Source organism: Nymphalis io, chromosome 22 (assembly GCF_905147045.1).
Source record: "Nymphalis io chromosome 22, ilAglIoxx1.1, whole genome shotgun sequence".
Lineage (NCBI taxonomy): Eukaryota > Metazoa > Arthropoda > Insecta > Lepidoptera > Nymphalidae > Nymphalis > Nymphalis io.
In genome coordinates this window covers 4,194,372-4,219,302 of record NC_065909.1, presented here as the reverse complement: position 1 = coordinate 4,219,302, position 24,931 = coordinate 4,194,372, and the positions used below count along the sequence as shown (strand labels likewise).

Below are 24,931 nucleotides of genomic sequence, written 5' to 3'. Positions count from 1 at the left end.
TATTTTCCTATAAGTTTTATCTAATACTTGTTGTTTACCGTGTCAGGATATAAGAAAATATAAAAAAAAAAAACATTTATTATTTATTATTATAAATTTATTATTATATACAAAACTTTATTGTAAGCCTAACCTAAAGTACACAGCCTTTTAATTTTTAATACACTTCAAGAGTTGCCAGTAATATAAAATATTTTCGATTTACAAAATCTCGTCATGTGTTATTAGGAAAATATAATTATCAAGTTTAAAAATCATAACTTAAATTTATACAATCATGATATCATGATTTTATTCAAGTATGTCATATGATATCGTATGGAAATTCATAAATTCTTATCCTATACTTATACTATAAATATCTTTGGTTGACAAAGTTTACGCTTGTTCAAAGTTTTTCCTAAGTTTGTTCAGTTCGTCCCACATCTCGTTCGGAAGGTCGTCACCTACTTCTTCTTTAAAGTACTTTTCTATACAGTCCGCCTAAAAAAAAGCAAAATGTATTAGAAAAGTGAATCAAACCAAGTGTTTAAAAATCTACCGATTTTATTTATAGACGTCGCTTAACACATCTAGTTACACATATTTCTCTCTCTCTCTGTCACCATTGTTTTGACACTCGAAAGAAGAAGAAAGCGCGGCTAAACTGATTATTTCCTAAAAAACAGTTACTGGTAAAATAAATAAATAATTTTAGATATAGGTAATCTATCACTCCTCACGTGTTCGGGTCGCCAAGGAGCCGAGGTCGAGCATCTTAGATCTCAGATCAAAGGAAGCGAGGGCGAGACTACACCGGACTGACCTCGTTCATCCAGAAGTCCCTGGGCGTGCTGAGGAGGCGCTCGAGGTCGAGGCCGGCGAGCCCGTCCGTGCGCAGCGCGCGCGCGGCGGGCACGCGGCCGAGCGGCGCGTCGCGCGCGGCGGCGGCGCCGGCGCAGCGCCGCAGCACCCACTCCAGCACGCGGGCGTTCTCGCCGAAGCCCGGCCACAGGAACTGGCCCTGGGGGAGCGGGACCGTCGTTAGTGTGGCGATGACGTCATTTCACGTGCTCGAAGCGGAAATTTTATGAATGTATCGATACTGTCCTAATGGTCAAAATCTACCAGATTTGGAAATAGTAATCGGACCCAGCGGAAATTTCTGGACCGTAATAATAGTTATACAACAGTATGACTAGTTGCCAGTATTTAATAGAGTCACTTTCTTACTTCAGCAACAAATAGTAGCAAATATTGTTATTTTGATGAAAAAGTAAGCAAGCAGAGGCCGAAGGTATAACATATATTACACTTTGTAGAGCTATATATGGAAAAACCTATCACCAAGTCTCTTTTTCCTGAAAACCAGCCCATACTATTGCCCGATGTTATGTTTACCTGCTCATTTTTCCTGAACCAGTTGACGTGGAAGATCTTCGGCATCGTCCTCCCCTCCTGAGCCATGGACAGCCAGTGGCGGAGGTAGTCCCCGAAGTTGTACCCGAAGAACGGACGCATTGCGAATGGATCGTGCATAATCATTTTACCCTAAAATCAATATGAAATTATGATTAATATGAAGAATTCCCAGAGAATTAAATGGTAGTTGGGTGCAAAGTGTTCTACGATAAAGTTATTATTATATATTTGGCATTAACAACGATATATAAATGGTAAATAGTTAGGCGAGTTGATTTTTGAAGCGTCATATACTCATTTTAAGGTCTTGAAATATTTGTAAATTAATAGTTTTTTATCCTAGCTTTTATTTAGCAGTCTAAGTTTAGTATATCTTAACTCACCGAGTGTTCAGCAGCCGCAGTGGCTTCAGATCTCATAGTAGCTCCCATGAATACACCATGTTGCCAGTCCCTCGCTTCAACCACCAGAGGTACTCCTTCTGGTCGCCTTCCTCCGAAGAGGATAGCGGAAATGGGTACTCCTTCTGCACTCTCCCACTGGTCGTCTATTATTGGGCACTGGTTTGCAGGTGTGCAGAATCTGTAAAAAAGAAATGGAATAAATATATTTTTTTAACAAGTTTGTATGCATAATATCAGATGAAATCGTGATGATTACAATAATTATTTATTCATTCTTGCTATATTGACATTAATCTTTTAAATCGTTATAAAAACTTTTTTTTAATTATCATCAACACCGACGCATTAATTGCATATTATATTGCCTATATAATTCGTTTATGTATTATAGTGTGCTGTATCTTTCCCAATAAATATATAAATAAAATATTCTTGACGTCACGTTCTCTTTCGTCTCGACATATTTTGCATTTTCAATTCAAAAAGTAAGGAAGCGACATTTGCTCTTATAAGCCATTAAGTGTAGGAGCCAGAATATTGAAAACAAACCTGGAGTTAGGGTGCGCGGCGGGGGTGCCCGCGGTGGCGCTCCAGGGCTTCCCTTTCCAGTCCACAACGTTCTCGGGCGCCGCCCCCATCCCCTCCCACCACACGCCGCCATCCGACGTCTCCGCCACATTTGTGAACACTGTGTTGCGGAACACTGATGCCATGGCTACGGGGTTTGTGCCGGCAGACGTTCCTGATAGATGGGAATTACAAACTCTTATTTGCCTCGTATCACCTGGGCGGTGGGCCCAATGTTTTCATATACAAGAAATGAGAACTATTAATTTTATTAAGTTGACACAATAGAGTTTCGTATTTTTTATAGGAATTGATATTTTAAATTATCCTATTCTTACCTGGTGCTACTCCAAAGAAACCATTCTCAGGGTTGATGGCTCTCAAGACACCGTTTTTGTCGAACTTCATCCAAGCGATGTCATCTCCCACGCACTCCACTTTGTACCCGGGGAGGCTGGGCGTCATCATCGCGAGGTTGGTCTTCCCGCAGGCAGAGGGGAAAGCAGCTGCGATGTAACGCTTACGTCCCTCAGGATCAGTTATTCCTACGATCTGTGAACAATGATGTAAAACGTATACCAAAGTTTTGGTCCTTCGAGCCGGATAAGCTCTTTTTCTCTTTTAATCGGATAGATAAATATTAAAATATATGCATAAAATTACAAATTTATCAGTTTAATTACCAGCATATGTTCAGCGAGCCATCCTTCGCGTCTCGCCATTACGGAACCAAGTCGTAGAGCGAAACATTTCTTACCGAGGAGACTGTTACCTCCATAACCACTACCTGTAGGAAAATATTATATATATATATATATATATATATATATATATATATATATATATTGTTATAAAGAACAGAAGTAGAATATATATTAAAGAGAAGTAAATAATCACATGTTTACAACTTTAAGGATATTTTATTCGGAACAATTATGCGACATTAAAAACCATAGACTTTAAGACATTAAAAAACCCCCAAAAATACCTTAGCAACAACTACGGTATAAAAAATTAATCATTACTTTATTTCCATATCTGCATTGTTATCAGTATAAGTCTTTAGTATATCTACCAATTCATTATATACTTTTTACAGTTACACACATATTTTTTATTTTATTTTATTTTTATTAATTTTGGGAAACATACAGCATAATATAATACATTACCAAATGTTTGGTAACGAAATATAAATATAAGCCATCAAAGTTTCCACTTTTACATTCATACATGGAGTGAACCTAACAATAACAAGTTATTTAACAATTAATTAAAATATATAAAGTAAAGTATTAAAAAGTAATTTAAAAAGCAGAACAAAAAAAAACGATAAGAATTTTAATGACAAATACAGTTTTTTAAGGCTTTTTTTTATAGAACAGGAAGGCGGACGAGCATATGGGCCACCTGATGGTAAGTGGTCACCAACGCCCATAGACATTGGCATTGTAAGAAATGTTAACCATCGCTTACATCACCAATGCGCCACCAACCTTGGGAACTAAGATGTTATGTCCCTTGTGCCTGTAATTACACTGGCTCACTCACACTTCAAACCAGAACACAACAATAACAAGTACTGCTGTTTTGCGGTAGAATATCTGATGAGTGGGTGGTACCTACCCAGACGAGCTTGCACAGAGCTCTGCCACTAGTAATAGTAGGCTTCTAAGAACTTAAATAAATTTTCGTTAAAATATTTAATATATAATATCTCAGGCCTCATCTCCTCAAAAAGAGGAGATGAGGCCTTTAGCCCAGCAGTGGGACATTCACAGGCTGTTACGGTAAAATATTTATATTATTGTAGCGTATAATATCTATATATAACCATGGCGTACTACCAAATAATACAGAACTCCACCATACATAGACAGTTTATTACTTTCTACTAATTTGACATATTTCTAACAAACAAACGACTCATGGACATTTATTGTTTTTTTTTTGGTATACAGCCCGTGAATGTCTCACTGCTGAGTTAAGGCCTAATCTCCTGTTTTAGGAGAAGGTTTGGAGCTTATTCCACCACGCTGCTCCAATGCAACCCGCATTGCATTGGTGAAATACACATGTGGCAGAATTTCAATGAAATTAGACACATGCAGGTTTCCTCACGATGTTTTCCTTCACCGGTAAGCATGATATGACTTATAAAAACAAATTAAGCACATGGAAATTCAGTGGTGCTTGTCCGGGCTTGAACCCACGATCATCGGTTAAGATTCACGCGTTCTTTCCACTGGGTCATCTCGTTAATCGAATATAATTTTCTACGACATAGACTTACATGGTGTAAAAAATCTTACTAACCATAACTGATGATCTCGTTATCCGTTGGCCTGTGCAGGATGATGGTACGTGGTGGGTCACACGGCCAGCCCGTGGTACTGGGATTGCTGGTGCGGCCAACTGAGTGCAAACAACGGACGAAATTCTCGTCCTTGCGAAGAGCATCGAGGACTTTGTTACCTGATAACAGACAAAAATATATTTAATACAATAAAATTATATATAAAGACGAAATAATATTATTTGAGAATTAGTCATTGTTTCAATGTTTAGTACCTGGGCTACCGAGCTTGGCTCGACTGTAAAAACCTATTTTTAATTTCCTTTTTTTCATCTAGGTAAATAGATAAAATAAAGAACAAAATCTTACGCCCAATTGTTTGAGCCGTTTCCGAGGTACACGAAATTAATATATATGTACCAGAAATGGTGTTATAAGCTGTTATAAGATAAAATATTTGATTATTTTGGTCTTATTTTATAGCTGTTTTTAATTAAATAGTTTACGTTAAAATAAAATAATTACTTCCAAGGATATGGAAACAGTAAAAGACTGTTCAAGTAAAAGTTATTTCTAGAGAAAAAAGTAACATATATTGGCATGTAACTACAAGATTTTTCTTCTAAAAGTCTAAATTCTTACCCATTCTGGTCATAACGCGCATGGAGTAGACGACGTATGGTGAATCCGTCACCTCCACGCCGATTTTGGATAGAGGAGAGCCCACCGGTCCCATCGAGAATGGGATCACGTACATGGTTCGACCTGATGAATAAGTGTGAATGAGCAATTTTTATAGAAATTAAATAACTGCAAAGAAAACACACAAACAATTTACGAAGTTTAAATATATAAATATATATACTTATATTAGGTACTTGCAAAATATGTACTCACCACGCATGCAGCCAGGGAACCTATCAGTAACAGCTTTGTCATAATCCGCGGGTGTGATGTAGTTTCCCAGAGCTGATTTTTGACCAGCTCGGGCTATGGGTACCACATCTCGTTCATGCTCAGAGCAAATGAAAGTACGGGACTCTACACGCGCTACATCAGCTGGGTCTGTCCGCGTCAGCCAACTACAAGACAAAAGAAACACTTGTTTTACCATATAGGGCCATAGGTTTTACCATATGGAGAAGAATATTGCTATTTTTTCTTTTTTTTTTTTAACGGCTAAGTAAGGTCTAACCGATTCTGCCAAAATATTTAATTTTTATTTATACTTAATTATCATATTTAAAATCAATATCAAGTTATTTTTGACTTTTAAAAATTATATGAATTAATTAATACGATTTTTCTTCAGTCTCCTAATTATTGCCAATAAATTCAACTCTTTTATTTAACATAATATTTATATTATATTTTACCAATTATCATATTTCGGCAATGGCTTCACAGTCCCCTGCTGTTGCATTAGCTGCAGCAACGCGGCAGCTTCGGCGTCCGAGCCGTCACAGACATGTACATGTTCCGGCTCACATAGCGCTGCACTACGCTCTACGAAAGCTCGCACCTGACAAATAATAATTTATTATAAATGATTTTATTTGCGAAACAGCAATAATTTATATAACTGTCTTTTTCTTCTCTTTCTGACGTGTATCTACGCTAGTTGAGCGCAAAATTTTCTGTTAATATTAGCAACAATACTATTAAAATATAATTAAATATAATGGTGTAAACTCGCCATACCTTCGGTGTCAATGTTGCTATCTGAGGGTTAAGCTTGATAGAGCCGCGGAGAGCAGTTTGATGGGCAGCCCTGCTACACCCTAAAGCTATTTGGGCGCATCTGAAAAAAAAAAACAAAAATAAGTGCATTTAAATCACAATGAAAGAAGCTGTTGCTCTCAGTTACGTTACATATTAAAACGTTACACTGATATTTTATATAGTCGCATCCAAAGAGGTTTGATTAAAAGGTGGATTAAATGGAATGACAATGAACGGAGGAAGCTTAGTTGAACGCTATCAAGCTAGTAAGTAATTAAAAAAAAAAGTAATTAAATGATTCAGAAATGTTGAAACCACTAATAAAAATTGATAATTTAACAGTAAATCTTTGACAAAAGTCGAGTATTTACATAAATAACCAAACCAGTAAGAAGCAGATAAAAGTTTAATAAAAACATAACGTTCCGTGTAACCTCCACCGAAACAAAACGGCACAAAATTCTACCGTGGATCTACCACAGAAAAAAAATATAATGACGTCTATTTCAAAAAGTACTTATTATGTTTCGATAAAGAAATATCATTTGCGTATTGTTATTGTAACTTTTTAAATGACATAAAAATTAAATAAAATAATAATTATTTTTTAAAGAATATAAATACATATAAAATAAGTCTTAATATAAATAAATTAATTGATACTATTTATTATCTTACGGCTTCACTTAAAGTGCTTATCTAAATAAGTGATGAAATGTAATTACATCATTATTCTATTATGCGAACAATTTGCTAAGTTTGCCCCATCAATATAAACACTGATGGCCTTATAGAAGTTGTCTAGCGGTCTTTTCTCTCTTTCTGCCAGCAGTGATTTGACCTTTGAAAGAAAAAGATACGTACTCACCATATTTAATTTAATGTAAGAAATAAATTAAAATTATAATAATTTGTATGTTTTTAAATTATTTATATGTTGTGTTCAATTAATTATATCATTTAATTATAATATTCAGATTATATATCTGAATATTATAATTAAATAATTTCTAATTCTTAATTTCTTCTACTGTAGAATTACATAATTTCTAATCATTATCATTAAACGCTTCAAAATTCGAAACCGAATGATCTAATATCATATTTGTCATCTCTTTTATACGTGACATTGGCAGAATAATTTGCGCTCAAATAGCGTCAGAAATAAAAAAATAAGCGAATCACCCACTAAACAACATAAGGTTAAGCCGTAAATGTTTTGCTTTGGTTTTGTTATTAACAAAAAAATCCAAACGCTAACAGCTACAGATCCGACGGGGTTGGAGCCCAATACGAAGTTATTAGGTTCTTATATCAAGGAATTCTACTCAGCAGAAAGACGCACGCATAGCCGTCCTGGTGAAAATTCTACCAATATATTCCAACGGTACGTCTCCGATTCAATTCCAATCCAACTTGTGTCAAAACCAAACTTATTTGTTAACTTTTAAGCCGATAGTCGATAATAAGCGGCAAAGATTACGCTTCGATTGCGTTAGTGACAATTTATTAGTAGATCACTTTCATCGTGCCTTCCCATCGAACTATGAGAGTGAACAAACAGGAGGTCCATTGTTTGCTCACACAGTTATACATAATATCACCTGTGCACCAACTGCTGTGGCTTTCTCCTTAGTCAGAAGGACATCATACTTTTTTTTAAATAGATAGGTGAACTGGCAAATGGGCCACAAGGCGATGTAAGAAATATTTACCATTTCTTACATCGCCAATGCGCCATCAACGTTATGTCCCTTTTCTCTAAAGTTAAACTGGCTCACTCGCCTTTAAACCGGATCAATGCAACATATTGCTGTTTAGTAGAATGTCTGATGAGTGGGTGGTATCTACCCAGACGAGCTTGCACAAAGCCCACAACACATACTATTCATTATCATCTTGTATTGGTATAAGCATGTATGTCACGTCCGCATTATATGTCAACAGTATGATAAATATACACACATACACGGCAAAATTATCCACATACCAATATACTTTATTCATTACATTATTATACACGAACAAGGCTCAAGTTGATCTTTTCGAATAAACTCGAAACTCACCGCAGAACAAGATCTTGAAATGTAAATGATAGGAGACATTGACTTTAACATTTATAACATTTAAGCCCGCCTTAGACCGACACATACTAAGGATCCACCCAATTATCGCGTACCAACTAATAGCCTGTGAATATCCCACTGCTGGGCTAAGACCTCCTCTCCTTTTTTGAATAGAACGTTCGGAGCTTATTCCACCACGCTGCTCCAATGCGAGTTGGTGGAATACGCATGTGGTAGAATTTAAATGAAATTTGACACATGGAGGTTTTCTCACGATGTTTTCCTTCACCGTCGAGCACGAGATGAATTATAAACACAAATTAAGCACATGACAATTCATTGGTGCTTGCCCGGGTTTTGGATCCCAGAACATCAGTTAAGAAGATTCTGACGTTCTAACCACAAGGCCATCTCGGCGTATTACTTAGTATTGTGACCCGGTTTAAAGGTTAAAATATTAGCTTCCAAGGCTGGTACATCAACGATGTAAAATGGTGACCACTTTCTATCAAAAATAATAAAAAATAAAACATATGAAGGATATATGCATCAAAATAGCGTGTTTTAGAATTAAACATGATACGATTTGAGGTCTTACAGAATACCGCAGATTAGTTTAAGCACTTAATATACAATTAAGCACACAATAATTGGGTGACCTTCATTGTGTATCAATTAATATTACACAATGATAAGGACATCATAGAAATATATTAATAATTTTAAGATTATTGTATTATTATTATTTAGGTTAAATTAGTTCTATAAAATAATTTAAGTGTCTGGCGACGTTGAAGTCGTAATGCTTTTTACACATAATTAGACATTTTTTTTATAAATTGTAACGTCTTGAAACATGGCAATATTTTTAATCTAGAAGAATATAATTATTATTCTGTATTATTGATTAATTTATAAGAGCTTTTAAAATCTGTTGCGTTAAATCTCTATTCTAGGGATATATTCCTTTATGTATACATAGGTATATATTTCTTTGTCTATAAAATATTTGTATTTCTGCTGTTAATTGTTTTTTTTTAAATATATTATCAATTATATAATCTACTATACAAAAAGATCACAATAAGTTATTAAAAAAAATAACCAAAACGATTTATTAATAAGTAGATAAATAATAACAAAAAAAAACTTACTTTGCCGCCTTATTCACGTAGTTTTCCGGAATAATTTTAAAATGCATCATTTTTGATAATTAATAAATAATTTAATAAATAAAATCAATACTTCAAAGGCGAATTTAAATTAATTTAAATATAATAACTAAATTTTATCCAAATTACTAAAACTGAACAAGAATATAAGCCACTTATAGAATTTTATTTTATTAATCCTTTCACCCATTTAATAACAAGGGACTAAGTTCGGAATAATTATCGAATAGCAAGTGTTGCTTTAAATGCGTGCGCGCATTATATAGCTGGGGGAGTGTGCAAATGGCGCGCGCTGATTGGCCGAATCCGCGGGCTTGGCATGACGTAGGAAAACAAAATGTTGCTAAACAGGCTTGTCTGCGTTCGATGAAAATGACGGAATAGAATGTTGCGTTTCGTCAGTTTTTGATCAAAGCTCAAGGTATTATTGCAATGTATTAGTATTTTAAGTTTTTACATGAATATTTTCACGTATTAGACATTTTAGAAATAGGTCATAAATACATTATTGATTTAGCTATATCAAGTCCCATTGAAAATGAGTTTGAGTAAAAGAAATACTAATTTTTTCAAGTGATCAGGCACTAATATTCTTATTTCGTCTCGATTTACTCATAGTATGGATACAGTGAGCAGTGAGTGGATACTTGCGTCAATGGCCCAAAGGGGTCAGAATGATCAATTTGCCGCAGCGCTATTTAAGTTTACATTTAATGTTTTTGTTTTGCAAAGCAGCAAATTTATTGGCGTGGATGTTAGGCAAAAAAACAAATTACGTGTCCAAGCAAATAATTGCCGAGTAATATCCGAGGCAAACACACACACACACACACCCAGAGATAGGTTTTTCATTTAACATCTTCGACAATGTTTTTAAAACAATAAATCTGACGTCACACTTATATATATATATATCAACAGCCAATCATTGTCCACTGCTGAATATAGGCCTCTCCCAAGGTGCGCCAAAGCTCCCTGTCCTCCTTCCGCATCCAGTTGGTGCCCGCCACCTTCTTAAGGTCATCGGTCCACCTGGCTGGAGGGCGCCCTACGCTGCGCTTGCCGATTCGCGGTCTCCACTCTAGGACTCGTCTGCTCCAACGGCCATCGGTCCTACGACATACGTGACCAGCCCACTGCCACTTCAGCCTGCTAATTTTGCAAGCTATGTCGGTGACTCCGGTTCTTTTCCGGATAATCTCACACACACAGACACTTAAACTTAAAATAAATAGATGCACTTTTTTACTCATTTTTTTATTTAATCCAATTGCTAAACGAATATGGTTGAGTATAAGTCAATACTTCAAAGACAGCAGTCCCTGTCTCATTTCTAATATTTCTTTACAATACTTAATATTGTCCTCCAGACCGATTTCGGCCACGGCGGCCAATCTCAAGATAGATTAGCCAACTACGCAGGAGATATTATAGTGCACAAGTGTGTGCGTAAGCAGGTGCACTCTCTATTCCCGAACTCTTATAATCCAATCCAATCCAATAGGCAATCCGACACGACCGGAAAGAGTTCAGGCGCAGGACCAACGTCTTTACGTGCTTTCCGAGGCACGGGAGTGTACACACTTCCAACTTCCACACTCCGGGCTGCTACTGAGAATTTTCCGACAGAAAAACTCAATAACTTTTTATAGCCCGACCTCGGAATTTAACCCAGGACCTCCGGGTCTGCGGCCTTACATCAAGCCATTAGACCAACGAGGCAGTCAACAAAGTTATAATACTTATTATGTTATCTGCTAACGGTTGGTAGAAAACGACTTCATCTTATGACCAATTTTACACTTATGTTCTATATTTCGGAATCAGGTTAACGATTTGATTTCAACTTTGTATTTAGATGGCATTTACCTTAATAATTTTATCTATATAAAAGTTAGTTAACTTTGTTAAATAACGTAATTTTTTACAGAAAAATTAAACCCAGGTACTTAATTATTTAAAACAATTAACCTCAAAAAACTTTCTGAAAGTTACCATAGTATTCAGCTAACTTAAAGCATTGGACGAAAGTGACAATGGAAAAATTCTTCATCATCTACCTATATATGTAAGCACGAATTACACAACCACAAAACAGAACAGCTGTTGGGAATATGTGAAATCAAAAACTAGTAAATTGTCTATGATTTTCCATCTCAATCTTTTTGATCAGTATTATATTTGACAGTACGTCATAAAGCTATGTGTGATACGGGCTACGTGAGATTTATAGTGATAATATTACAGCAACAGACTGTATTCCTGCTGGGCTAAACCTTCTATCCTCTTTTGAAGGTTATGAGCTTATTCAACTATGCTATTCTAATGTATCACATATATGTGGAGTTAAGGGGCTTATACAAGTACTTAGGATTTATTTCACGTTAGAATTTCACGTTACCAAAGGTTAGATAGACATTTATTTAGCCGTTGAAATATCACAATTTGAATAGAATTTAACGAAATTAAAAACTCGTTCAACAAGAGCCGCTCCTAAAATGTTACGTAAGCCTGGCGTACGTGAGGTAAAGTTTAACATTATAAACAGTTTACTATCTTATTATTATATTTTTAGAAAATACAAAATTAAAATAAAAAAAAACAAAATACGCATTACAAATTTATAGCAATAACTCGTCGTCCAAAAGATTGTCCTGTGGCATTGTACCCAAGACGCTGGCATTATTGCCTCTCTGCACCGCTAGTCTCAGCCTTTGGGCTAAATAAGCGCCAGCTCTTGGGTCACCAGAAGTGTGGACCAGTTTCTTAGAAATATCTTTTATGATTTTATTGTATCAGACGACCATGACCCAATTTTTTTAAAAAATACTATCTTGTATACAAAATAGTCCAAAGTTCAATATCGACATATAATGCTAAATAAAAACAAAAGCAAAGAGCTGTTAATGGTACAAGTCTCGAAGGTCACGAAGGCCCCGTTGCAGATTCTAGTCTTTGTTTAAAATCAGGAAGCGTCGACGCAGAAATGCGTTCTACATTTATCGTGTAGGTATCTTTTGTTTACTAGTAAAAGGCAAAATGATTCAATCAAATTATATACAATCCATAATATTTATAGGAACAAATCAATTTCCGCGTTCCTTTTATTTTTATTTCTTACAACTGTAATAGTTTAGAAAACAAGGTCAGAAATAGTTTTTGACCCAAAAACCAATTTAATAATTACCTACATACATATCACTACATATTATAAAACAAAGTCTCCCGTCCCGCTCCGTCTGACTGAACAGATTTTCATAGGGTTTTCATTGATGTATAGAGTAATTCATAGGGTGGGTTTTGGTGTATAATTCACTAATGATTTGTCTAATGGCTGAAATATGACGATGATTATTGAAAATGATGGAAAAAATCATGACGACCGGGAGCTTTACTGGCGAGTAGTGGCTAATAAGAGTATATATTACAATATGAATATTTTATTCGGACCCTTATTTGACCCGTGCAAAGCTGGGTCAAATAAGTGCCTAGATGAAGGAAAGTATCGTCGTATTTGCAACACGTTTATATCTAGCATTCCGGAGCAGCGTGGTAGGATAAGCTCAAAACCTACTCCTTAAACGAATTTGAAAAAGGGTTTCGCCTAAAAACCCATTTTTGGACAACATTTACAATTTTATTCTAAACGAATTTATTTAAATATCTGTATTTAATAACATTAGTTTTATATGCGAACGTTTATTCGTAAATATTAAAAACCGAAGCACCGTCACTCCCTTTCTTGGCTAGTCAATTCACACTGACTGGCTCAAAGACTTGCAAGAAGCCTAATCTAATTATTTAATTAATTTTATTATTAATTCGTGTAAAATATCATTTCTTTACAAAACTTTATTAATTCATTCTTTTAATCAGCTATTAAGGATATTATAAATTACATATATTTACATTAACATGATGCAGTTAAATATCCTTACTGCTTATAATAGCAAATATAAAATAAAATAGAAAAGACGCGAAAAAATATTTTTAAAAGGCGTCGTATTATCGTATATATTATTTGGTTCTAGTAAAATCCTTAATGTAATAAATATTTTTAAGCATGTAAAAACGAATTATTTATTACTCTTTTTATGATCAGCTAATATTTAATATTATATAATAAGTACATATGTCTAGTAGCTAATTACAGTGTAATTACAGGCTCAAGGGACATAAAATCTTAGTTCCCAAGGTTGGTGGCGCATTGGATATGTAAGCGATGGTTGACATTTCTTACAATGCCAATGTCTAAGGGCGTTTGGTGACCACTTACCATCAGGTGGCCCATATGCTCGTCCACCTTCCTATTCTATAAAAAAAAAAAAAAAGCTAGCAAACCGTCATAGACGGGACACGCTGATCCCGGGGTACTTGGGTTCGAAAATTGGTTGTCTAAAAATATATAGTTTATGAATTTAAGGGCTTATATATATAGGCTATTATATACATGTCCATCGAAACTGTTTTTATATTTTTAAATTACGTTCATTTATATAGTGTCAAAGAAAAAAGCTTAATGTCGAATATAAAAAAAATAACCAAATCAATCAAAATATGTTTTTTACATTTTAATATCATATACATATATGTATATAATTAGAGATTTTAATTATTGTTATAAAATAAACTTTATACCTAATTATATGAGGAAAATAACCGCCCTCGATAAAATGGGTATCAACCAAACGAAGAGTTCAGAAGGTTTACGATAAACAAATTATGAGAGTCGTCTGGTCAATGATCATGTATTGTAAATAATTATTTAACGTGTGCTATGCAATGTATATATATTTACTAAGATCCAATTACATATTCTTTGCTTTGTTTTGTAATATTTTGCCGCGATAACTTTGCAAAATAAAATTTGGTTGGCCACAGATAAAAATTAACATAACAATTAATAAAAACACTATTTTTCTTCATCTTTTATTTATTTCTCAGGTAAAAGGCTAGGGTAGTGCAATATATAGCCTAAGTGGACTCAGTAAGCTATTAAGAAATACATATTGTATTAATGTTTTTGTGAACTTTTTTTTAATCTGTTATTTTTTGTTTTTTGATCTATATAACTTGAAATAACGTTTATTAAATAAGACATTAAAATTCTGTATTTTTAGAAGTTTGATAAATGATATAATATAAATTTAATAAGTATTATATTGCTATTGTAGCAAAAAAGTGATAACATGAGGCAGCCGGGTTCATGACCTAAATATAATTAGATGTCACAAGGTTTCGAAGCCATGCATGATCTTTTAATTATGTTACATAAACAAAACAGTAAAAATTGTTTTTGTGTTGAACGCCCTATGTACTACAATTAAATATTAACTCAAACACCTTTTATATCTGTGCTCTATATTTAATATATATATATACATATATAAGCCAAACCACTAAAGAAATATCATCGCGAGATATCCAAAACTATCCGACAGATTGGCTTGAAATTTGCCACAGTTGTAGTGACTGTGACAAATTTCCGCTCACTCCAAAATATCTCATTAACCCTTGTGAAACCGAGACGATTAGTTAGGATATAAGAAGGTTGGTGGTGCATTGGTGATGCATGGATCAAAATATATCGAATGTAAGGATCGAATAATCAATAGTTCTTACAGCGCCAATGTCTTACCCCTTACTATTAGGTAGCCTTCGGCTCACCGTCTGCCTATTTAAAAGAAAAAAAGTGTAAATAAATTTAATTCAACAATTGTAATTGTATTATTTGTACGTATAAGTTACAGCGAATATACACCCTAATAGAAAAAATCTCCGTATTTTGAGCAAATGGGTGTTTTTTTTAAATTATTTTGATGTATTCGTAAAAAAATGAATTGTATACACATGAAAATTTGGTATATTGTGAATCACGTTTTAAGCAATTTATCGCCACTGGGCAATCGTGGCTCAATGCTTATTATAATTCTTACTTATATACAATATAGCGAGCATTGATATTTATTAAATATCATAATGAAACGTTATAAAATTTTCCTTGAAGATATTAATCGTTTTTTCGATAAATAATGACATTAAATTGGTAATATTATAAATCCGGGTGTTTATCGACTTTTATCGATATTCAATTATTATTGTAAATGTTTATAGCGTTATATAAGACGTTATGATATTTTATTTCGGAAAAATGTAAGTTCGGTTGGTAACGCGATATTTTGTGTATTTAACAAATATTTTTGTTGGTGGTTAAGATTTGTGTATTTTTTTTCTTCTTGGATAAGTTAAAAGTATTGCACTATACAGCCTCGTCATATTATTGTTGAAATTTAAAAAAGGTATGTAAAATAAAAAATATTAAATACAATATTTTTTGTTATAATGATAATGTTTATGTTTTTAATTATTTTATGAAAAGCTTAAAACAATATATTCCAAATAAATGTAGTAATTTGTTAATAAATTATTTTTTTAGTATGGAAACATTTAATATTTTATATGGTTAATAAAAAAAACTGGTAAAACCTAAGCCAAATATTTAAACAAATCTTTCCATTCAGTTGCCAAGATCATTCTATTATTAGTAAACGATAACCGATGATGAAACAGGGGCGTGCGGCCGCGCCTCCACGATAACAAACCTTTGCACTTACCAGCTGATTACATACGCTCATTAGGCAGCGTTCTAACTGGACGGTTGAAACGTGCCTACATAAACATAAATGCACTTGGTAGGGTATCGCTTTGTCCAAACCCACCTGAGTGGGTACCACTCATCAAAGATTCTACCGCCAAAGAGCAATATTTAGTATTTTTGTGTTCTTATTTGAAGGGAGTGTGGGACTGAGATAGTTAATATTCCTTAGTGCCCATGTGGCAGTGGTGACAACATACCATCAGATGACAAATTATATATGGGTAAAAATTGATATTTAGTTTAGTATAGCTAGAAACAAATTATGCATAACTACGTATAACGTCTCTAATGGTGGGTTCTTCGTCAATCCTCAAATCTGAAGGTTTTACATGAGAGGTAGTAAAGTTTGACAAATAAAAAAAAAATAATAGCTTTGACGTTTAATAGAACGCCATAAAAAACTACGTGAGACTGTTTAAAGTCAGAATATTTTTTTAAGCTTTTTGTTATTTGATAAATATATTATAAATATCATAACGAAGAACGCGGATATCATCGAATCTTAAAATAAATATAAAGAACAAGTTTTAATTTCAAGTTTGTGTCCGTTAATGTTGAAATATCATTCTGCCTCAATATTTGTAACCGGCATAACCAGCGGCCGCTGCCGCGCCTCCACGAGGACCTTTGCTCTTTACAGCTGATTGCGACTAAGGCTGCGTCCGAACAGAGCGGGTTAAGCAATCATACGTTTTTATTGTGAATTATTTATAAACATTTCTATCTACAAACGTGTTTATTATTTTGTACTCAAATAACTTTTTATCTTATGATGTAATTTGCTACAAAAATTGCGAATTTTTATCGTCTTATTTATTTCAATGATATAATGCACGACATCTTGGAATAGAAATCTAAATAATTTCTTATAAGGTAGATAATTATTGATGTACTTACCGTTTTGATAATTTTCGTAACAGCAACACCATTTTTGTGTCTACTTTGTTATGATCTGAAACAAAGGAAAATACTTTATTTTACCGTGTACTTACACGAATAAATACTAATATACTTAAGATTATTATCGCCAGGTCCAAAATAAAAGGAATCAGTATGGCACCTTATATATATACATATATATATATATATATATATATATATATATATATATATATATATATATATATATTTCAAACTAGCTTCCACCAGCGGCTTCGCCCGTGTGTTAGGGGTAGGGGGCTGTTTAGGTGTCAGGAAGCTTATGTGTTAAGTCAGTATACAAACTATCGCTATTCCAAATACCATCTAAATCCGTCAAGTTTTTGCGTAAATCAGTAACAAATATACAAAAAATTAAACCTTTAAATTTATAATATTAGTAGGGTATATCCTTTTTATAATTACTCTGCTGCACTTATTCTTCTGATCGAACCCCAACTGTACACTGTATTCGATGTTTTGTGGTGGATTAATTAATGGAGGGTAGTAATCAAACAGACGGCGCTGTACAAATAACTACCACAGATTGAAATACAAAAAAATATTCATTTAAATTAATAAAAAAAATTTTGCGGTCTTTGGTATAAATCACTACATATTATAAAACAATGCCCCCCCGCCGCGTTTGTTTGTCCGAACGCAATAAACTCAAAAATTACCGAACGGAATCTCTCATCAAGGTTTTGTGTAAATATGACAGAAAAATCATGCCGACTCGTTCTATTGGCGTTCGCCACACGACGTCTTATGTTATTTTTTATTCTACCCGTACGAAATGCGAATATACTAGCACGGGTAGCTATTATATTAAAATGTAAATAATAATAGTAATGTGCATTATAATATGTGACTTCCTAGTTGGTCTAGTGGCTTGGATGTAAGGCCGCAGACCCAGTGTGGGTTCAAATCCCAGGTCGGGCCAATAAAAAAGTTATTGAGTTTTGTGTCGAAAGCTCTCAATAGCAGCCCGGAGTCTGAAAGGTGGAAGTGTGAAGCCGTTGGTCCTGCATCTGAACTCTTTCCAGTCGTGTCGGATTAACGTCCTATCGGATTACCCTAACTCTCAGGGTATAGAGAGTGCACCTGTATTTGCACACACATTTGTGCACTATAATATGTCCTACGCAGTTGGCTAATCTCTCTTGAAATTAGCTGCCGTGGCCGAAATAGATCTGGAGGACTATATAATATGTAATGTACGATCGCATGGGTACTTTCAGTAGCAAAGTCGAGCTAATTAAAACATATATGTATATAATTAATCATAATAGAAAGTTTATTTACCGAATCCGGGTTAACATAAGCGACTTTGCACTTGTTTACGCGTTATTTACTGAAAATAAGATATTATATTAATTAATTTGTATGTACACAATAATTAAACAACACCACTTTTTAAGAAGTAAATAATATTTACTACCTTTAAAATAACATACGTTCGAAAAAGATAGCGATGTTATTGGATGATATAATGGATGGATTTTTGTAATATACTTATTGAAAAGGGTGGCATTGTTTGTATTTGATACAAGATATATTTATTGGTTTAAAGATTCGGTGCAACGGAATCGACATTGTGCTCAAGCTTGGACAAAATAAGTTTAAAATATTGTAATAAATAATTTAAATATAACGAATAATTCGTTTTATTTAAATGTAGTTTTTCTTACATAAACAATAAAAAATACGCGCCCAATTAATATATAATTTAACATAACATTTTATTCGTTTTATGTATTTTATTAGTAAATGTCGTTTTTTCTTACAGAAACAATAAAAATACGCGCACGATTAATGTAAAAATTAAAAATAGTTAAACAACTATATATGCCGTTATATACAGTCTCATTCCTTCTTTTTTTAACGCTTTTTTCATTCGCGGGGTACACCCCCGCGAATGAAAAAAGCTCTTTTAGCTGTGGGGCTCGCCAGTGTCCAAGGCGCCGAGTGCGCCCCGAACATCGGAATACCCACTAAAAAACCAACGGTACCCTTTCCGTCTTAACGACAAACAACCACTAACCGACGAGGAAAATTCGAATTTCCACATAAAATAATTGTAATTTGTATGTCAGTTATATTCATTCGGTCCAGCCGTTTTTTACGCCTACCATCCTACTGGTTTTCTGGAAAAGCTTATTTATAACAATATTATAAATGCGGAAGTAACTGTTATATTTTCACGGCTAAACGACTGAACTGATTTTGATGAAATTGTATGAAGCAAGCTTGAACCCCAAAGGATGGACATAGGACTACGTTTTTGCATCTAACAACCCCCCTTTACGTACGAGTGAAAATTAGTTTATATATCTTTGCAATGACAAAAATGTACGGGCCTTTTGTGTATTTTCTTATTTGCTCATGATTTTTTTCTAGCGAGTAGAAGGTCCCACCTTTTATAATAGGATCTATTTGCGTTGAAATATTTGATTTTATTATTTCCATAGAGGAATCTCTATACCTATTAACTATGTTTTCTAGTCAATTACCAATATTTTGCACTACGTTTATTTGAAGAGGTAGGATTATATATCCGCAAATAACATAATATATTCCGTGATAACGATTAGAAGCATTGAAGATCACTATCGCACTGATATTATTGTATATAGTAGCATATTTTTTTCTTCGATATTAGATAAAAGCGAGTGACCTTAATATCAAATCGTCGTTTATTTGGATTTATTTTAAAAATTTTAATTCTGGTGACATTATATATATTTTTTAAAAGATACCAAAAGAAGTAAATAAGTTTTATTTATGAAGCAAATGAATGACAACGATTTTTGTGACGAAAAATTTCTGTTTTCCACTAAGATCAGATTCCAGTAACGCCATAGTATTATAATTTCTAAAAGACAGGGCCTTATACCACCGTCGAGCTGAACGAATACACTTTTATTTATAGATAAAAGAAAAAGAATCTAGCTTCTTTTTCTTACATTTTTTTAAATATATATATATATTTAAAAAATAATATATAACTAGACTTAAAAGTGGAAATTTTAACCCAATTAGCTATGATTGAAAGTGTGCTATATTTGTAACTGATCGTCGGAGCCGGTGATTTTTAACTGATATGTTTTGCTAAGTATATATTTAAGTGAAATTAATTTCGCTTGCTTTGGATTATATATGTAAAACACATACAGTTTGTTATGCTACTATGTAGCCTCTAAGGGATAAATGGTAAGCTATAGAAATAAGAAACATAACCAAGAACACCCGCTTAGGGTGTAAAGACAAGAACACCGAAATGGAGATGGACGGGACATATGTGGAGAACAAAATCAAAGAAATGGACAGACGAAATGATACCCCAGAAATGGGAAGAGACATAGAGGAAGACATAAAATGTTGGTATATATGTGGATAATGTGAATAATCTGAAAAAGGGATGGGGAAAAACAACACGACGTTTAGGGAATTAGAGGAGACCTATATGATAAGACAATCAGACATGATTGCTGATAATTAATTTAAAGTTAAATATATATATTATATAAAGGCGATTTTTATTTAATTTATTTATATACCCTTCATAAACACGCTTATTATGTTGGGAATATACCCAATTAATTGGTTAATATAGCGGTGTCAATAGGAATATCTTCATATTTATAAAGAGATAGATTAAAGGCTTAAATTTGTAAAAATACATCTAAATAATATGAGTGATCCAGATTGTTCCTGAGATTATATTATTATTCAATTGTTTTAGATCTTAATGATCGTTAGAAATTGATAACATCCTGTTATCTTGAGCGTTGAAGGTTATGCAATGGGAAATGAACTATCAAACTGCATTCAATAGAATATAACGTGCTATGGAGATGAACAAATTAATCAATACATAAAAATATGTTGAGGACTTAGATTGTCCCTACATTAAATAACGTAACGTTGAGGTAATAGCCTGTGAATGTCTCACTGTTGGGCTAAGGCCTCCTCTCCCTTTTTGAGGAGAAGGTTTGGAGCTGATTCCACCACGACGAAATGCGGATTGGTGAAATGACATGCAGGTTTCCTCGCGATGTTTTCCTTCACCGTAAAGCACGAGATGAATTATAATTACAAATTAAGCACACATGAAAATTCAGTGGTGCTTGCCTGGGTTTGAACCCACTATCATCGGTTTCATCAGTTCACATTCACGCGTTCTTACCATTATAGAATAATAAAATAAATATTTAACTTGAATATTGTCTAGACATACAATTAAACTTAGTAAGCAAATTATATATTGTTTGAAAGCATATTAATATCATAGTGTCATCAATAATCCTAAAAGAGATATACCATCAATATACAAATAATAAATAAAAAATAAACATCTGACAGTTCCTGCGCCATTTAAAACAAAAGATGGTTGAATTTCGTCTCAAAGAAAATTGTGCTAAATTTAATTTGGACCACTCGAATTCTGGTTTTGAAACTGGATATTGTTATTACTTAAAACCTGATTCAAATATAGAATAATTATATGGAAGCTGAGTTAATTATCTCTATAGTAACAGTATTAAAATAAAGCCATCTCTTTCTAGCAAGTGGAGTTAAGAAGGATAGCAAGTCCTGCACTGCTGTCAGTATAAGCTGGTTTAAAAATGTCAAGCGGTCTTATGGTTTGTGGCTGACAGGTGATGGTACAGACTTAAAGTAAGTAAGCGGACTGGCAATTGCGCCACCTGATGGTAATGGGTCATCACCGCCCATAGACATTAGCGCTGAATTCTTCAATCGCGCAATCGTGGGAACTAAGCAATTAAGTCCCTTGTGTGTAATTATATTGGTTCATTCACCCTTCAAACCAGAAAGAACACCCATGCTAAGATATTTCTCAATACTTTTGCTAAAACTTTGTCAATTTTAAAGATGTGGTTTAAGAAATAGTTCAGAAGAGAACGAAATCAAGTTATTGGTAATTCATTCGCAACTGAATTTAATCATAAATGATTCAGATCTTTTAATTGTCAAATTATAGTCGCCCGCTTACAAAATAATTTGCTACTGAACGTACATCTAAAAACTAGCCATATGCACAAGATATATGAGCACAAGTGTGTGCCTTCACGGCAGTCACCTACCCTCGTAGTTCGAAGGGACAATATTGGTACATGGCGAAATATCGATGGCTTTATGTACGACACACCGATTACACAGTAGGTGATATCACCAGCATCAGACACAATATATTTTATGATCATTGTCGGTCATTAACTGAAGAATACTGTTGGTATGAATTGTTGTATCTGTGATGGAACAGATAATATTTGAAGTTGCTACTACTGGTTTTGGTTGATGAATTGAGAATATATAATGAAAGTCTCTTGCTATGGACTGCCCTAAACTTAGGTCTCTGAAAAAGTAACTAAATATTGAGAGCTCATTGGCTTACCAAGGCCTATTGCGTTATGTCACGTCACGTCGGCTGGCGTCAACCAATTCAAATTAAAAATTGATTAATTTGACTTTGATCTACCTCCCGAAAACTGGAGATAAATATTTTAACTCCCTAAATTAAATTACACAGAAATCCTCGTGAATACAATAAATTATAAAACAATGAAATAGTTAATCTTCAAGCAATTCCGAAATCAAAATGAAATATGTAATAATAACTTGCTCACAATAAACATACCTACTTATGACCTACATGTCAAACATATGTTTTGGACATCACGTCACATTCTAAAGGGGTTACAGCGATGTGTTACAGTTTGTATACATATATATCATTGTTCATGTGCCTCTCGCCATATCAGTGACGACATATTTATTATTTACGCACTAGATAATACTATTTTGATTTCATGTCAGTTGATCTTTGTAACGATTTCATTCGTAATATTTAATTTGTTTACTTCACTCATATATATTTATAGCAAACATTAAAAACGCGCGAAAGCTGACGTTTATCATAACATTATTATTTCTTACCTAGTTCCTTACGCAAAAATACAGATAATTATTTTGTTTTAAAATGAAGGTAGAGTTGTTTTTTTTTAATGAATTATATGTAAACAACAGAATAAATAATGCATGAGTTTTATACAATTCAACAGAATTGAACATTCTGTTATCTATATAAACATGTTTTATATCTAAACAACAGATAAAACATATTGAATATCAAAAACAGGAAAGCTGGGTCGTCGATCGTCGATCAACAATTTCATTTTCACTTGATATATTTACGACGTATCAGCTGATTAAATATGTATTAAACATTAGAATTATTTTTTCTTTAAAGAGATAATTACAATTCAGTTTAATATTATTAATTTATGCTTTGTCTATAATATTTTAATTATTCTAAGGACGTCTAACAAGAACGAAGAAAGAAAAATAATTATTTTAGGTAAAACATTAATAATCCAAAGCATAGAACAGGCGTTTAATTTGTGTTTATAATTCACCTCCTGCTCGACGGTGAAGAAATACATCGTGTGGAAACCTGTGTCACATCAAAATATGCCTTATGCGTATTTCGCTGTCCCTCAATGGAGCAGTATAATGAAATAAGTTCCAAACATCTTCAAGAGAAGAGAAGATTTGGGATAAAATGTTAATGCCGTCCCAAAATACACTATGTATAATTATGTACATATTTATTTTACCGTCTTTTCATGCTAAAACAATTTACAATCTGTATTGTTATTAAAAAAATAATAATGGCATTGTAAACACGGGGTCAGCTGATTTTAACCGACGCCATTTTTCAATCTGGTTCCTACTGTCAGGAACAACTTTCATTACTAAACAAACCAGTCTGTTAAATCGATTTTAAGTTTAACCCTTCACTCAGATACTAATAATTTTATATTAATATAAAATTAATAAATACAAATTACAATAACTGGCTTCACACGTTTCTTATTTACTCTATAGTAGAAACGATATAAATATGTTGTAATAAGTTGGCGAATATACATATTTTTGGTTACAAAATATTCGCTTAATACATTATATTTTTAGGACAAATGTGTAAATATCAATTTAATAAATATCAAATTCTTGTTTACCATATGTCAACGAATTGTTTATTTAAGTGATTTATACAATGTTATTATTATTTATATAAGTTTTTTAACTTATAATTTAGTCTTTAATCATACTTTATTAAATACATAGAAAATATTTAAAAAATATATGAATTATGCTTATATATTTCATTTCATCCTCAAAATTTCAAACATGATGTATTATTTTTCTACGCAAATTTTTTCCTTATTTGTTTTTATATTAATAAAAAATAATAAAAATAAAATTATCATAATAAATATTAACAATCAATTTTTATTCTTAAAATATTTTATTAGAATATAAATATATTCTAATCTATCTAACATTTATTTAATGTCACGTAAAAACAATTCGTTACACTTTTCAATTACAAAAATCATAACAAATCAAACGACATTTACAGATTAAAAATATTCAAACGAAATTGGGCCGTGTGTCGTTTCGAACTGTCAAAAGAAAAAAAAAAGAAAATCTTACCTTATAAAATATACGACTATTGACCGATTTCAATGCTCTGATAACACTATAGGATATAAAGACGTGTTGTATTGGATCCAGTTGGCGATAAACTACTTTATTTCACAAGAAGAAAACTACGTAATCGTATCGTGATGGCTCTACGTGTTGATTGCTTTGACGTTTAAAGTTAATAACGATTATGGAAATTACCTTTTGTATAT

General features: G+C 33.2%; 1 protein-coding gene across 2 annotated transcripts; it reads right to left on the bottom strand.

The window, feature by feature from the left end:
• Window positions 1-85: 85 nt before the first annotated feature.
• On the bottom strand, window positions 86-24,889 carry LOC126777357 (phosphoenolpyruvate carboxykinase [GTP]-like). Of its 2 annotated transcripts, XM_050500386.1 has the most exons (14): window positions 24,729-24,889; window positions 17,184-17,238; window positions 6,370-6,469; window positions 6,045-6,190; window positions 5,566-5,750; window positions 5,311-5,433; window positions 4,689-4,847; window positions 3,056-3,159; window positions 2,711-2,924; window positions 2,355-2,547; window positions 1,785-1,983; window positions 1,381-1,530; window positions 806-1,003; window positions 86-483 (listed from the first exon to the last, which is right to left on the bottom strand). In XM_050500386.1, the coding sequence occupies exons 2-14, from the start codon at window positions 17,213-17,215 to the stop codon at window positions 379-381; spliced, it is 1,908 nt and encodes a 635-aa protein (XP_050356343.1). In that variant the 5' UTR covers window positions 17,216-17,238; window positions 24,729-24,889; the 3' UTR covers window positions 86-378. The 2 variants fall into 2 exon arrangements, with proteins under 2 accessions (XP_050356343.1, XP_050356342.1); XM_050500385.1 differs by lacking the exons at window positions 17,184-17,238; window positions 24,729-24,889 and adding an exon at window positions 9,611-9,833.
• Window positions 24,890-24,931: the final 42 nt, after the last annotated feature.